The following is a 16,015-nucleotide window of genomic DNA, read 5'->3' on the forward strand; positions in this document are numbered from 1 at the left end:
TTTAATTTTAAAGGTCCCATGTATTACAATTTCTTAAACATCAACACAGGTATGAGACCTCCCCCAAATTGAGAGCCACGCCCCTCCAGAGAACAGCAGAGTTTAGAACAAGCCAGGGGAGGGGTATCTTCTCACATGAGGTCACAATAGGGGGAAATATAATTGGCTTGTTTAAACCCTGACCAATATAGAAAATGGTAAAAGGATGAAAAGCAGGGATTTAAAACCAACCAAGAAAATATCTCACAATGTTGTCATTGTGAAACAATGCAATCTCAATCTCAAACAATACCTCTCAAACTGTCTCCTTAGTAATTGCTTCCAGGTCGTCCTGAATCACCTCTGAACCGTCTGTGTTGTTCTGACACAACCTACAAAGCTAACTAACTTCGAACACAATCCCTAATCCCTCTCAAACCCCTGATGAATGGCACTACTTGGTGTGTGGAACAAGGGATGGTAGTCACAGAATGATGTGCTGATCTTCAGTAGAACAGCGTTCTCTCTTGTGTTATATCGCTTAAGTATGTCATGTCCCCCTTATTTCAGGTTTCCTCCAAATTCTTTGGATTTCTTCTAGAAAGCTACAGTAGCTGGACAGGATGTGTGCATTATCCCACGTGTGAACGTGAACTTGTGTCTGAATGAAGCGGTGCTATATTCAGGATGTACAAAAAGAAAACAACACAAACACCACACCAAAACCAACATACACACAAATATCATGTTTTATAGTTTTCTTTTATTTAGACAACCCAAATAAAAGGCACATAAAACATTGCGCATGTTTACATAACTCTTTGACAAACATACATTTAAAAAAATGTAGGAATGTTTTCTCTTTCTGCTAATCAGAAAGCCTAGTCTTCATATATACAAAAAATTACTGTTGTTAATGTCCTAATAAAAAGGTTATCTCGCGTCTCTGTCGCTCACGTGTGTCTATTCGTACGGTAACTACCATGTCCTCAGAGCTAAACCGTGTTTTGTACAAAGATATACATTCAACTGCCTTCACAGGGGTTTCCCAAATTGTTCATTCACTAAAAACTGAAATACAACTCAACTCAGAGTTTAAAACAAGTGTGAACTTGGCAAATAAATGGGACAGCAATTGAAAAAAGACGAGAAAAAAAAAAACGACAAAATACATAAAAGGCAACACCAACAGTCTCTTCGAAACCAAAGATAGGAACTAAAACAAACCCTTACATGCACATGTTTTTTTGGTGATCGGGGAATGTAATTCCTGTCAGAAAAAAGACACTGAACGCGTTCGACATCAGCGTCCGCTTAGGCATGTGCCGATATTTAATCAGTATAAACTCATTATTAAAGTTTATAGCAATTAATTAAGGCAGGAGACTTGCTTTGTAAACTTGACACACAAGATACTACCTTTATATATATATATGGCGATGTATATATATATATAAAAGCTTGGATCATTCTGTGACGCGTCTACAATAACAATAAGAATATTGCATGTAATTATTGCAGTATATCGTAAAACCGATTATCGGCACATGCCTTAAACTACTGACCAAAATAAACCTCTTAGAAACGTTAGTGTTGTGTCTGCATCACTTAAGAACTTCCTCACTTTAGTGACATGGAGTGAAAAAAAGAAAAAAAAAAAAGAAAAAAAAAAAGCAATATCATCACAAAGCTGTGTACCGACACTGGATTACACAGTGTACCTAACATCACATTAGCAGGGCTCTGGACCCTCGTATTGACCAACAGCGTACGCTTCCTTCTGGACCCGTCTCTTAAATGCCGTGTTTAAGTAGTGACAATCCTCTGGTTTAAAGAAACACAAAAAAAAAAAAAAATCCAGTTTGTAAACATGCCCTTGTTGTCTTACCTTCATAAAAGAAAGATGGCTTAAATGTCACCCTAAAGACCTTAGCATAGTTAATGCAGAAATGAAACCAACGTCATGTGCTTGCTGTCTAGCCGTTAGTGCTCCAATACTGCAGGTGGCGCTGTAGTCATTAAAAATTAATAACTAAATGAACAAGACCTAGCAATCCTATTGCATTAGCACTAGCTAATGTGTGGTGTCTTCATATTGTAGGGTGATACTGAGAAAAAGTGTTAAGCTTTTAATTGCTGGCGTCGCAACACAGCAACTGGTGTGAGAATAGCGATTAAAACATTGAATATTTTAGACGTTAGTGAAAAGGACACCAGTTGAAAGCTGTCACTAGTTAGTTTAAATTATGCAATATATATATTTTTTTTGACATTCCAGATTCCTGGAAATTTTCATAATTTCGTCCACTTTCAGCATGATATTTGTAGCCTTAAATAGTTAATCTCAGAGCCGCATCAGCTTTAAAAGTGCGGCTGATGGGGGTGCACTAAAAAATGCGTTTAGGTCCCGCCCTCATGATTTAGGGTTGGCTCGCATTTTACAGCCAGTAAAGATCAAACCAGTCGTAGATGAGACCGAATTCTTGCCGTATTCATTAAAGCCATATGAGCACCATGTATAAACATTATCGTTCAGTGCATTGTGATCGTTTCACTCCGGCTTTAGCACCATTCACTACAGCACTGATATCTGACAGTGCATCAGGTATGTCAAATCTACCTCATATATCCAAGACCATGCCTCTTAAAATCTAATTGTCTTTTATTAATCACCAGCTTGGACCCGGTGCACAGGTACCATGGTCATGATACAGCAAGTACCGGCTTTGTACGGCATTCATACAGTCCATAATTACGTACTGTTATGTTATGAAGACATAAAATTACATACTGTTATAAAGGAGCCTTGTAGATTTAGAAATGATTGGTATTGCAACAAAATGCAAGTTCATGGAGGATGGTATTTAGTAGAGATCGGATGGTCGCTGGTGATTCCCATCCCTAGGATTCAGAGAAGTTAATGTGACCAAAAATATTTCATATTTAAAACTGTTTAATTATAAATGTTTAATTTTTGTGGTAATGTAGCCAATCTCTCAATCTGTACATGAAAATTAATTTCTAAGACTTTTATGTTAAATGCACCACCCACCGCCTATATACACACACACTGTATACTAGGGATGCGGGGAGATGTATTGCGATTCTTTCATGTGACAATTCATGTATTGGCACACTGCCTCCAAAATTGATGTTCTAAAATATTTTTTTAAATTTATATATGTTTGCCTTAGAGGTGGTGAAATGTTGGCTTTCCTCTATAATCCTACAGGTGGTGCTCTCTAAACTATTTACACCCTGGCAGGTAGCACATCGTCCTGCGTGGTAGGAACAGATTATTTGCCAAGTTTGGCTGGAATTGTAACAAAATCTAATATTATATATATTTCGAATTGTGATATGAATAAAACCGCGACATTTACAGAATTGCAGTACAAATCGAATCGCCACCTAGGTATCGCGATAGTATCTTATCGGGTGGCCCCTGATGATTCCCATCCCTACTGTAGATGTACATATAAGGTTGTTTGACAGAGCAGCTCACTATCATCTTCCAATTCTTGATCATGTTAAAAGACAAAAGGACCTATATAAGGAACCAAATGAGGACCTATAGTACTCATTTGAATAGCAATGTAATCCAGCGTAATAGTATAAAGTTAATCGTCATCGGCTTTTTCTGCAAGTCGCCACCCAGAAGACATGCACATGCAAATGATGATGGAAGGTCGATGAGGGCGTGCTTCAAACCGCAAAGCAAGAGAGTCAGAGTTCCCTTTAAGAGCAAAGATGGAAGTGTTCCATTAATAATGGACGGTGAGAACTGTTGTTCAGTTTTCCCCCAATATTATAATGAGGGATAACAGGGCGCATTAAAAAAACCAAAAAAAAAAACAAAACATATTTACAAAACAAAACTAAGAACAAGATTCCAGGCTGCTGGATATTATTATTAAAATTATATTTTAAAGTAGTTGACGGGGTTTCCTGAGTAGAAAATTACTCCTAACAGGGCCCTTGTTTATAGGATAAAAAAAAGTTCATTGTGAGGTTAAAAGAAAAAACACACAAGGGTATAAAATGCTACCTACTAGTCTTTTCGACATGAATCCAGTCCAAATCAAATTGAACTCGAGTTTTTTTGAGGTGCAGCTTTTGCCAGTCACGAGATGGCCCGGGTCTGTCCAGGCTTGTTCCCCGAAACAGGTTTGATCGTTGATAATACTGTTGTTGTACACAAGGGGTATGCTTTCAGTGCAAGAATCTTTCCTCTATCCATTCCTGATTAAAAAATAATAATAATAATAATAAAGTAACTGTTGTTCGAGTAAACAAAGCACACCCCAGCCGTCCTTATTAAACAACGCATGAAGAAAATAACAGTCACAAGTCAGTGTATGAACACTGCAGCCATTAAAAAAAAAGAAACTGTAGTTGGCAAGCATCAGCATAGGCAACTGTACAGTAAAATACAGTTATGGTACCTCAAATCATAAATCACCCTCCATTTCCTGTAAAAAAAAAAAATAATAAAAAATTAAAACCTCCCTCTTATAAAAAGCCTTTATGCCTTTAAAACTCATTTCCTTAGAAAGAAAATTAAATACTGATTAACAGGCTACAGCTAAACAACGAAGAAAAAAAAAAGAAGAAGAAGGAATCCCAATTTCCTGGGAAGGAAAAATATACACACAGCCAGGTCCGTAAGTATTTGGACAGTGACTTCATTTTCATTTCAAATCTATTGCTGTAGCGTACAGAAGCAAAAATATAAAAATCGTCGCTGTTCAAATACTTATGGACCTGACCAAAAATATATATATGTATGTATAAAAAAATCAGCACTTATTGCATTTGTCCTTGAAAACCCTCAATGAGGTCTGCTTGCGCTCAGTGTCACTAAATATTCGTCATCAAACCATGAACGAATCAAATCTAGGTTAGAAATCCTTCAAAAAAAATAAAACTCCATCGTCGTTGCAGCGATGCTCGAGAAGCGGCTTGTACGGCCGCGGCACGAGCGTAAACACTCATTGATTGGGGATTGTGGGGGCGGAGTCAGCTGGTTAGGAGAATCAGGTTAAGGTCAGGTTCCGATGCGGTTCACCATGGAGGCGAGGAAGGCAGGACCTGCGAGAGGAAGGGCATGCTGTCCATGGAGCGCATGGCGATGTTGAGCGGCGCGGCGATGTTCATGGACATGGGCGTGGTGATGGCCACCGGGTGGGCGATGTTCATGGCCGACGCCGTGGCTGGGATGTTCACGGAGGCGATGTTGACCGGGCCCGTGATGGTCACCGGGTGCTGCAAACTCACTGGCGCTGACGTGATGTTCACCGTGTTTACCGTGGTGCTCAGGTTCATCTGAGCGCCGATGGTCACGGCAGTGCTCGCGTTGATGCGGTTCATCTGTGAAGTGGCTGGCGCAGAAATCGTGACGGGCGTGGCCGTGCCTGAGTGGCATATCTCGTTGTTGTCTGGAATAAACAAACAAAAACAAAATAGAGAGAAAAAAAAACAAATTTGGTTAACCAAATCTGCTGAGTTATAGGACGTCCAATGAACGCAAATCCACTGGTCCTGAAAATGAATGAAAATCTAATTTCAAATAAGTTAAAGATACACATTATATGGCATATAGTGATGTACTTAATTTATTCCTATATTTTTTTATAATAGTATAGAAAAAGGAGAAACATTTAAGTCTACATTTAAACTATTATTATAAATATAAATTACTGGTTTTATTTGCTTTAACAATAAAAACAAATAAAAAAACAAGTGTATTGTAAAATTATTCTCCCTGACTGAACTGGTATTTCATTCTCCCATCCCATATCATTTCCAGTGATAGTTTTGGAGCTATATTTTTGTTTTGCATGAGCGGTATTGCAAGTAAATTTCATCATCGTTAAAGGAATAATCCAGTGGGTTTTTTTTCTTTTCTTTTTTTAAATCCAATTTCCATTTATTATGTCTGTAGTGTTTGTGCGGATCCCACTCAGCCTGGATTTGAGAAAGACATCATACAAATAAAAATCATCATCATCATCATCATCATCATCACACGAATCAGTTTTTTTTTTTTTTACCTTTTTGCAGGACTGAAGAATTCCACTGCCAGTCCCCTATTCAGAAATACAGACACAGAGTGTTACGATGGCCGGATGGCCGCAGCTGTGGGAGGGACTCTGAAAGACGTCACACTCCTCAACCTCACATCACACACTCCGCCAGGCTTTGGCCTGGTAATGGAGCGTCTTTATTAGATTTAAAGTGGCTTAGTATGCATTTGTCAGTGCAGTCAGACGATTCAGTTTTGAATTGCGATTCTTTTGTAAGGTTTCACGTATCGCCATGTTTTTTTAAAACCTATTTTGTTTATAATAAAGATAAACTAGTTGTTTGGCCAGTAACCAGAATTGTCTGTTTGATCGGTCCAAGATTCTGTAACGAGTGCAGAAGCTTCCGAGTGGCGCAACAGTAACGCATTTGTGTGACATTTTTTAATGCCGCTGAAGCTTTTACAGCCAGCTAATCTTACACACATGGATCTTATTTTAGTCAGCGCTGTAAAATCTGCGGACCAACCATCAATGCACATAACCACGATGAATCATTATTAAAAATCTGTACATGTCTGTTATCTAACACACAAGATGAACTGTTACAACATGGCATAAAAGACAGGGCTAAACTTCATGGATGAGTATTAAAACTAAATCTAATTGAAAAGGAAAACCAAAATGCAAACTCTCCTGTCCCGTTGTGGAAAGCTTTCTGTTCTAAAGCCGTCACATCAGATAATTCTCCTGAATAATATTTAAATTTACATCGCCTTACAGGGAAACGTCACTGCTGTTACCGCATAAAAATCAAGACACTCTGACCGATTAGGTTCGAGAACTGTTTTCATGACAATTGGGGGCAAAATGTCTCAGGTCTCAGATCTTTAAATCTAATGTTAGATAAAAAGAATCTGTAGCATCAACTAAAGTAAAGTCACTCTATATAAAAAAAAAAAATACTAATTACTGGCCAATTCATTTAGGATTTTTGTTAATGTTTAAAATCAAACCAGGACTTTCTCAAAATTTCTTAGGAATGAAGATATAAACTGATAGATATTTACAGAAGACTTAAAGCAGTGATGAGACTCAGCAGTAAAACATTTGAACGGTGCAAACGTTTTAAAGAAGGCCATACTACAGTTATTGCCAAGTCCCCCGCACAGTCCTGACCTCGCTCCAAGCCAGGTCCACATGTTTGGGTCATTAAAGGAGTTCCTGGGATGCCCGATTTTCAAAGGTGAGACAGGCTGATCATAATCATGTCTCCGGCATGCAGAGAAATGTGAAACTCTGGGATAAGTGCATTAGTTTAGCCGGTGTAACGGTGTTCTGTTAACCTGCATAATCAAAAGTCCTGGTTTGACTTGAACACCCCTCTGCGCAATGATTGTGTGAGAGATTTTTGCTCTTTTGAATACTGTGGCTAAATAAATGCTACAGATGTGTACAGATGTTACCTCATCACTCTTTGTTCAAAGAAATCTTCATTTTCAAATCACAACTTGTATGACTGCAGCTTTAACATAATTTGTCTCATAAGACAAAACCTCACTCTCTCTCACTTATCGTCATTAATCCTGTATTTAGGGTCACGGGGACCTGGAGCTTACACCAGGAGAATTAGGGCACGAGGCAGGGTACACCCTGGACAGGGTGCCAATCTATCGCAGGGCACAAAGACATACACTCACTCACACACTAGGGCAATTTGAAAACACCAATTAACCTTATCTACATGTCTTTGGACTGTGGGAGGAAACCGGAGTACCCGGAGGAAACCCACCAAGCATGGGGAAAACATGCAAATTCCATACGCACAGAGACGGGACTCGAGCCTGACCGGGAATTGAACCCGGACCCTGGAGGTGAAAGGCGACCAGGCTAACCACTACACCACCGTGCCGCTGGCAAAAACTGCATTATTTAAAAAAATTTTTTAAAGGCCCTTCCATCCAGTGTGTATAATTAAAAAGCACCAAATGGAACAGACCACTCTGTGCTCATGTACAGTACTCAGTGAGGTCAGTCTGTGCATGCAACCGGCTCTCCGCTGCAAAGCTCAGCTAATTTAAGACCTTAATGCAATTAACCGTGACGCAAAAAAAAGCCACAACGGCCACTGCCAAGCTGAGAAACAAGATATTAAAAAGGATCTAAAGTGGCCAGTGAGAAACGCTCAAGAAATACACAACTGAAAGAACATGGAAACTTAGCTAGGTGAGGATGAGGTAAATATTAGTAGTAGTGAACTTAACTACACTCATCTAAAGGATTATTAGGAACACCTCTTCAATTTCTTATTATTGCAGTTATCTAATTAACCAATCATATGGCAGTTGCTTCAATGCATTTAGGGGTGTGGTCCTGGTCAAGACAATCTCCTGAACTCCAAACTGAATGTCAGAATGAGAAAAAAGGTAATTTAAGCAATTTTGAGCGTGGCATGGTTGTTGGTGCCAGACGAGCCGAGTATTTCACAATCTGGTCAGATACTGGGATTTTTTACGCACAACCATTTCTAGGGTTTACAAAGAATAGTGTGAAAAGGGAAAAACATCCAGTATGCAGCATTTTTGTGGGCGAAAATGTCTTGTTGATGCTAGAGGTCAGAGGAGAATGGGCCGACTAATCCAAGCTGATAGAAGAGCAACTTTGACTGAAATAACCACTCGTTACAACCGAGGTATACAGCGAAGCATTTGTGAAGCCACAACACGCACAACCTTGAGGCGGTGGGCTACAACAGCGGAAGACCTCACCGGGTACCACACATCTCTACTACAAATAGAAAAAAAGAGGCTACAATTTGCATGAGCTCACCAAAATTGGACAGTTGTAGACTGGAAAAATGTTGCCTGGTCTGATGAGTCTCGATTTCTGTTGAGACATTCAAATGGTAGAGTCAGAATTTGGTGTAAACAGAATGAGAACATGGATCCATCATGCCTTGTTACCACTGTGCAGGCTGGTGGTGGTGGTGTAATGGTGTGGGGGATGTTTTCTTGGCACACTTTAGGCCCCTTAGTGCCATTTGGGCATCGTTTAAATGCCACGGGCTACTTGAGCATTGTTTCTGACTATGTCCATCCCTTTATGACCACCATGTACCCATCCTCTGATGGCTACTTTCAGCAGGATAATGCACCATGTCACAACATTCTTGAACATGACAATGAGTTCACTGTGCTAAAATGGCCCCCACAGTCACCAGATTTCAGATCTTAACCCAATAGAGCATCTTTGGGATGTGGTGGAACAGGAGCTTCGTGCCCTGGATGTTCATCCCACAAATCTCCATCAACTGCAAGATGCTATTCTATCAATATGGGCCAATATTTCCAAAGAATGCTTTCAGCACCTTGTTAAATCAATGCCAGGTAGAATTAAGGCAGTTCTGAAGGCGAAAGGGGGTCAAACACCGTATTAGCATGGTGTTCCTAATACTCCTTTAGGTGAGTGTATATCAAATTAGAACTGCTGATCAGGGGATTTGATTTAAGGGTAGATGAAAATAATCAAGAAAAGAAAAAAAAATAATAATAAATTTGGTCCCTTTGCCCCAATATTCCGACACTGATCAGATCAGCTCTCCCGCTCTGCGACATGTTGCGCTATCAGCACTAAAGGCGGCAAACCTACCTTTGTTACAGGAGTTATTGAAGTTCGTCTGGCCGTGCGTCTTTAAGTGGCTGGTGATGTAGGCGGCGCTGAGCATCTTGCCGCAGATGTTGCACGTGACCTTGCCCTCATGCCGGATCATGTGAGAGCGCAGTCTGTCTTTGGTGGCAAAGGCCGACGTGCAGGCCTGCAGAGGTGAAGAACAGAGTCTTTAATTAACTTAACCTCATGGTCAAACTTAAAATATACTCAGACTGTAATTCACTTGAAGGTGTTCAATCTTACTGGCTACTACTAAGATTTGGTCTACATCTGGAGTACTGGAAAAGGTCTCAGATACCGTATTATCCTTAATGATTTAATATTTTAAACCACTATTCATAAACATAACTTAATTTATCAATAAATATTACAGAAGGATATTTGCATGGCCAAAAAGAAAGCAATATATAAAATGCCAGACCAGTTTTCAGATGGAAGCATAAATGTTTGTTTAATTTTTTTTTTTTAATGGTTTTGAATAAAAAATAGAAATGTGTGACAAGACTACCAGAAGAGCGCATATTCTCCAGGACGCTCAGTAAAACTTTTATTATTGTGCAAACATCTTAGGAACAACAAAAAAAAAAAATCCCATAAGTAAAGATGCTTTTTAAAACATTTCTACAAAAAATAAACTCCCAGAAAGAGCACTAAAACTGAAAATACTTTGCTTGAAAAGTAAGAGTAGTGTTCGATTCAGATTTGTGTAGTTTTAAAACTAAAAACAGATGTCAGGTTTTACTGAGCATGCTGGAGAAAATGCCAGATTTTTTCTGGTAACTTTGTCACACTTGACCCTTGCTATTTTCATGCAAAACCTAGGAGATTACATTAGTGTTTTCCACATGACAACTGCTCTGTCATGTAATATGTTGCTTTCTTTACAGACGTGCAATTTTTTAAATTAATGTTATTTATTTATTCATTTTTAAAGTATGTTTGCAAATGGTTTTGCAGATATGATAAACAAATATAACAATTAGTAATAAAAATTATATAAAAGACTTTTGTACAGCACGGTATATAAATAAGGGTGCACTTATTAATGCAAACGTCATCTTTGGCACTAAACTATTTCCATTTGCTAAAGTGAATATCTTGTAAATATGCAGTTCGCTGCAGTGACCTGGATAATTTGCTGCAATGACTTTTGTGTATTACAAACGAGTAAGTCTGGCAGACACTGATGCACAGCAAGTCCAAAAACAAACGAACACTCTGTGCACCTTTAAAGTGGGTCTCCAGAACCATCCTGGTGCCATAAAAGTGACTTCTGGTGAGTGTAGAGACTATATAATATATTGATTGAATATATTCATTGTCATCAAAATCATTCAATAAGCATTGTTCTCTTGAGATGTGGGCGAAGTCATCCTAAAGGAGACCAAATTATTATGGGATAAAGGCACTCACTCGGGAGAACTTTGGATTAATTTGAATTTACACTCGTCTCTAGTAGATTCACGGCATTGAAGCAAAAATAAACAACCCCCAAAAGGATGAAGCAGCCTAGTTTTGGTTTCATTTGTCATCAGTGTGTATAAGGGAAATGAATTTTATAAAGGTTCTTTTCTGATTCAGATTAGAAAATCAAATCTGACATGAAAGCACCAAGGTGAGACAAAAGCACCAAAGTCTTTATTTATTTATTTTTATTTATTTAAAAAAGAAGGCCGATATGTGTGGGTGTGCACGTGTGTGTTAAGGTGATGCTGAGGTCCGTACCGTTACTTGGCACTTAAACGGTCTCTCTGAGGAATGCACATGTTTGACATGGCAGCTGAGATGGTCAGGCCTAGGGAGAAGGAAAGAAATTAAACAGGAAGTCAGTGAGATCTTTAGATATGATAAACAGATCTATTACAGTAAGTTAAGAAAAAAAAAAATCTGAAATCTGCAGGATTGCTTTGTTGTTGTGGTTCTTTATTAATGCCGGCTGTAATTTTGCAAAAAGAGAAAAGTTCAATATTATGTCTCCGAGGGTGCGCTGATCCAGAACAGCTGCCCGATCAACGTCCCTCTCTCACCATCACTCGTTATTTGCTAAAGGAAAAAACAGTAGCCCTTTCCACTCTACTTGGGCTACATACTTTTAAATGACTGAAGAAATAAATAAACAGGCCTCCTGTTGCTGCACTCTGACCCCGGCCTGCTGTGAGGGTATTCAACTTGGAGATTTTTGAGCAAGCAAGCTCAATGTTACGCGCCGAAACGTCCTGCGAGGAGAGTTCGAGCGCGAGTGAACAGTTGGCGTGCTAAAAATGGATCCCTTTCTTCTCGACTCGCATTGCTCACCCTGAAATTAATCCTTAGATTATTAGTCATGCAGTGCCGTGAGCTGGAACGGGATGAGGAGGGGAGCTGTTCTGACGCACGCTGCCTGGAAATAGAGGAGTGATGAAGCAGGCTCTTAAAGCAGCCACGATCGAAGATCTACAGGGACTGTGTAATGGTGAGCAAGAGGAAATCCCAGACTCCTGTGTCACTGGAGTTTTTTTTTTTTTCATTATTACTGCATCCCCCCTTCCTTTTTTTCCCCCAAAATCTCTTGGGATAGCATCGGCAGTCTGAATGAATCTAGGGGAATCAAAGCAGCCATGCTTGGCCCCCTCCCCCCCGCGGGTCGTGATGGTAGGGCCCGCCGCGTGCTGTGGCACACAAAAGCAGCCAGTCACAACTATTCACTGTGGTTATAAATCAGCCGGCTGCGGAGATAAATCAGCGGGAGCTAGACAATGTTAACGTCATATGGAGGAGCAGATGGTGAAGCCGGCTACGTCTTTGTACACGTATTTCACAACTTGAGTATTAAAAACCACTGACATCATCCCATTCGTGGGACATACAAAGTACACACTGTGTATACACAAGCGTTAAACCAGTTCAAATATTTTCCTTTAGTATAAGGCTCTTACTTACTTAAAACTCGATACGTTACCTAATTAGTCTTCATTAGCTAAACCAGTGTATTTTTCAAAACATCCTGCATTAACTCGACGAAGCGCTGTGCCTCAGAGCAGCTAATTAACATCACCACATTCTGAGGTAAAATATTTAGCAAAAACTTTATTAACTGAAAAAACACGAACCCAAACAGTTCTGGTTTATTTTTTTCTGAGGTAAAAAATAATCGTATTTAATTCTCATATCGCTCAGTCGCTGATATTTATAGCTGAGCAGTCAAAAACATTATCTTAGCCACATTACATCCAAAGCATAAAATTAAAGTAACTAAAAACATCCTACAAAATAAAATAAGATGAAATATTTAGTGTTTTTTAAACCGTTTGGGCCTGTGTAATTGTTAGCTCGATGGGTTTGGAATCACCAGTCACGATTTTATAAATATTCAGCTTCAATATTTTAATACTTTTCCCTCCATTTTGTTGCAATTTTAAACTTTAACGGATTTAAAATTTTAAACTTCAAATATTTTAATAATATCTATAATTATTATTTTTATAAGGCAGAGCAGAGGGTTTTAACAGGCACAAATTAAAAAAAATGTTCAGTACAGAATCGTTTACATCTGAAGCCGATCAGCTGATCACCAGGCACGACCAATCAAACTAAAACCAGCCAATTCTGTTCCCTGGCTGATCGATCGGTTCATCTCTAAATTTTTAAAAATTGATTTTGGAGTCAGTGTGGCTTCAAAAACAAATCATAAAACAATCTTGATTCAAAACTGAATACATTTTTCCTCCCATCACTAGTAAAGAGAGCATTTTATTTAGCTAGCTAGCTAACCTACGCAATCCCATGTGACTGAAAAGTAGCTTTAATAGTTATAAACTGTGTTAAATTGTTCAAATCAAGTTAAAAATCAGTCTGGGTTTCTATATACATGTTTTATGATAGTTAACCTTGTGCTACTTTAATCAGAAAATGTGTTTGGAGATCACCGAAATCTAACAATGAGAGCAGCTAGTCAATTCGCTGTTAATCTTTAAAATTTAGTTTAAGCTAGCAAAAAAAAAAAAAAAAAAAAATCATTTTATTATAACACAATTGCTAATATTTATTAGGGCTGCAACTAACGATTATTTTGATAATCGATTAGTTGGGCGATTATGTTTTCGATTAATCGATTAATCGGATAAAACTTAACCGCTTCTTTAATTTTATATTTTGCTTATAACTATTAAAAAACAAACAAAAAAAAACCATAAATCAGGGTATTATTTATGTATAAAAAAACTTTTAAAAATGCAAAAGCCACACAGAGTTTAATAATCTTTAATTTTGACATTTTAAACCTTAAATGAAATGTAGTATATATATATATATATATATATATATATATATATATATATATATAGTTTAAAAAATACACTGATCTATTGGACTATAGAAAAAACTGTAGAAATGCAAAAAGTTAATAGTCACAAATATACTGTTATTTGCATTCGCTGAAAACCACAACAATCACTAAATGTAATATTCTACTGTTATTCACACCGTGTAATTTAAGCTGATCTAAAATAGCGCCATTTAACTAATCACTATTGCTCATGAGGTGATTGCGCAATGCGATGCTAGCGAGATACACGTGAACAGATCTAGCGCGACGCGACTGTCCCGAAGTTAGCAAACAGTTTAAATAAAAGCACTTAAACTATACAACTTACACAACTTACACGATGAAGAGATACAGTTTTTACCGACCCTGCTGACGTTTTGCCATCCGTAACGCCAACATGTTTTCTTTTTAAGTGTTCGTGCATGACATGCAATGAAATCTCGGTCTTGAATAGCGTGCAGGTTACCGTCTTCTTAGAGGCGTTTAATGTAAATTGCTATAAAACCTTGGAGAACCTCCATTGCGCGAGCGGCTGTGTATCTGTGTGTATTTGTGCATCTTGTGGTCGCGCGCCTCAGTGACGTAAGCAGCCCAACTAATCGCTAACGGCATTCGTTGACAACGAATTTCATTATCGATAATTATCGATTTTATCGATTAGTTGTTGCAGCCCTAATATTTATAGTCAAACTGTTATCGAGTATAATCTTAGCCAAACCACCAAAACAAAAATCCAAATGAAAAAAAAAAACAAAAGAAATAGTTATAGTGAACTGTAGCAAGCTACAGAAAGAATATTCGGGAAGCTATGTAGCTAAACAGCAGAGAATATGCTGAAACAATGCAAAATTAAAATAATAATAATAATAATAATAAGACTTTTTCTGTTGAAATTAACTAATTAATATCCTGACAACTACCTAGCTAACAGCAGAGAAGCTTCAGAAAAGATCTTTCTTTTTTTAATAAACTGAACAAAATCGCTCACATCCATATCACATATCACTCTTTACAGAGAAACTTTACATGCCATACCTGGAGAAACCCTTCCCACAGACAGAGCAGACGTAGGGTTTGTGGACGCCGCCATCATGCGAGCGTACGTGGTACGTCATGCGGTCTTTCCTCTTGAATCGCTGCTGGCAGATTGGGCACTCGAATGGTTTCTCGTCCGAGTGAGACAACTTGTGTCTGTTCAAGTGGTAGACATCTCGGAAGGCCTTGCCGCACATCTCGCAGCCGTGGTTCTTCTTCACAGGCTTGGCCGGCTTCTTGGGTGCACTCGGCTGGCACTGTGCCACCGTGGAGGTCGGCACCATGACACCCGAACCTGATGTTGCGGCCGTGGTGAGGATGTATGAGGGGTTAACGTTGTTTTCTCGCGCCATGCTTGAAAGCAGTGGCACCATCGTGGGCGCCGTGGTTTGCGCTGTCTTTTTAGGTCGCGACACCATCTTAACGCCGGTGTGACACGACTCGTGCCGACGAAGGTGGTAGCTGTCTCGAAAGGACTTGTTGCAGTAGCCGCAGATAAATGGCGTTTTGCTTTTGGGTTCTTTCTTCACTATGGCCATTGGTGCGCCAATGCCACCGCCTCCACCATGACCCCCTCCTCCAGCCCCTGTCAGGTTGCCCATGCTGTCCTTGAGGATGTCGGCGGAGCTCACCGGAGGCTTCTGATCCAGTGGGATGGGCATGATGGGCTTCTGGTCCTGCGGCTCGGTGCTGGCGTTCAGCAGTGGCAGCAGGCTGTTTGGGCCCACCGGATGCTGGTGGTGCAGGGCGTCATTGGCCTGCTGGAGACAGAAAAATAGAATGGCTTAATTTTAATTATGATTAAAGAACAACTGAGTTTAGCAAGTTAGTTTGATTACTTCAATTTGATGGCAAGGTTAGTTTAATACGTCCTGTGCATATCTGCAAATGAGTCAGCGGTGCAGTCAGGACAAGCATAAAATGATGAAGGAAATGCAAATAATGCCGGTAAAGTGCAAAAAGAAAAACCATGAGCAGACTTCCCGGGTTTTCCCCTCATGCCACA

At 39.2% G+C, this 16,015-nt stretch overlaps 1 protein-coding gene across 2 annotated transcripts in view; it reads right to left on the reverse strand.

The window, feature by feature from the left end:
- Positions 1 to 722: 722 nt before the first annotated feature.
- vezf1a (vascular endothelial zinc finger 1a) overlaps positions 723 to 16,015 on the reverse strand; it is a 28,428-nt gene continuing 13,135 nt past the window's right edge. Inside the window, exons 2-6 of one of the 2 annotated variants that reach the window (XM_053476045.1) lie at positions 15,010 to 15,770; positions 11,397 to 11,466; positions 9,651 to 9,816; positions 6,033 to 6,068; positions 723 to 5,417 (exon numbers count right to left, since the gene is read on the reverse strand). In XM_053476045.1, coding sequence (XP_053332020.1) covers positions 5,044 to 5,417; positions 6,033 to 6,068; positions 9,651 to 9,816; positions 11,397 to 11,466; positions 15,010 to 15,770 — 1,407 coding nt within the window. In that variant the 3' untranslated portion in view covers positions 723 to 5,043. The remainder of the gene's footprint in view (positions 5,418 to 6,032; positions 6,069 to 9,650; positions 9,817 to 11,396; positions 11,467 to 15,009; positions 15,771 to 16,015) is intronic. The other variant, XM_053476046.1, reaches the window with a different exon arrangement.

The sequence above is a fragment of the Clarias gariepinus genome, chromosome 17 (genome assembly GCF_024256425.1).
Source record: "Clarias gariepinus isolate MV-2021 ecotype Netherlands chromosome 17, CGAR_prim_01v2, whole genome shotgun sequence".
Taxonomy (NCBI): Eukaryota; Metazoa; Chordata; class Actinopteri; order Siluriformes; family Clariidae; genus Clarias; species Clarias gariepinus.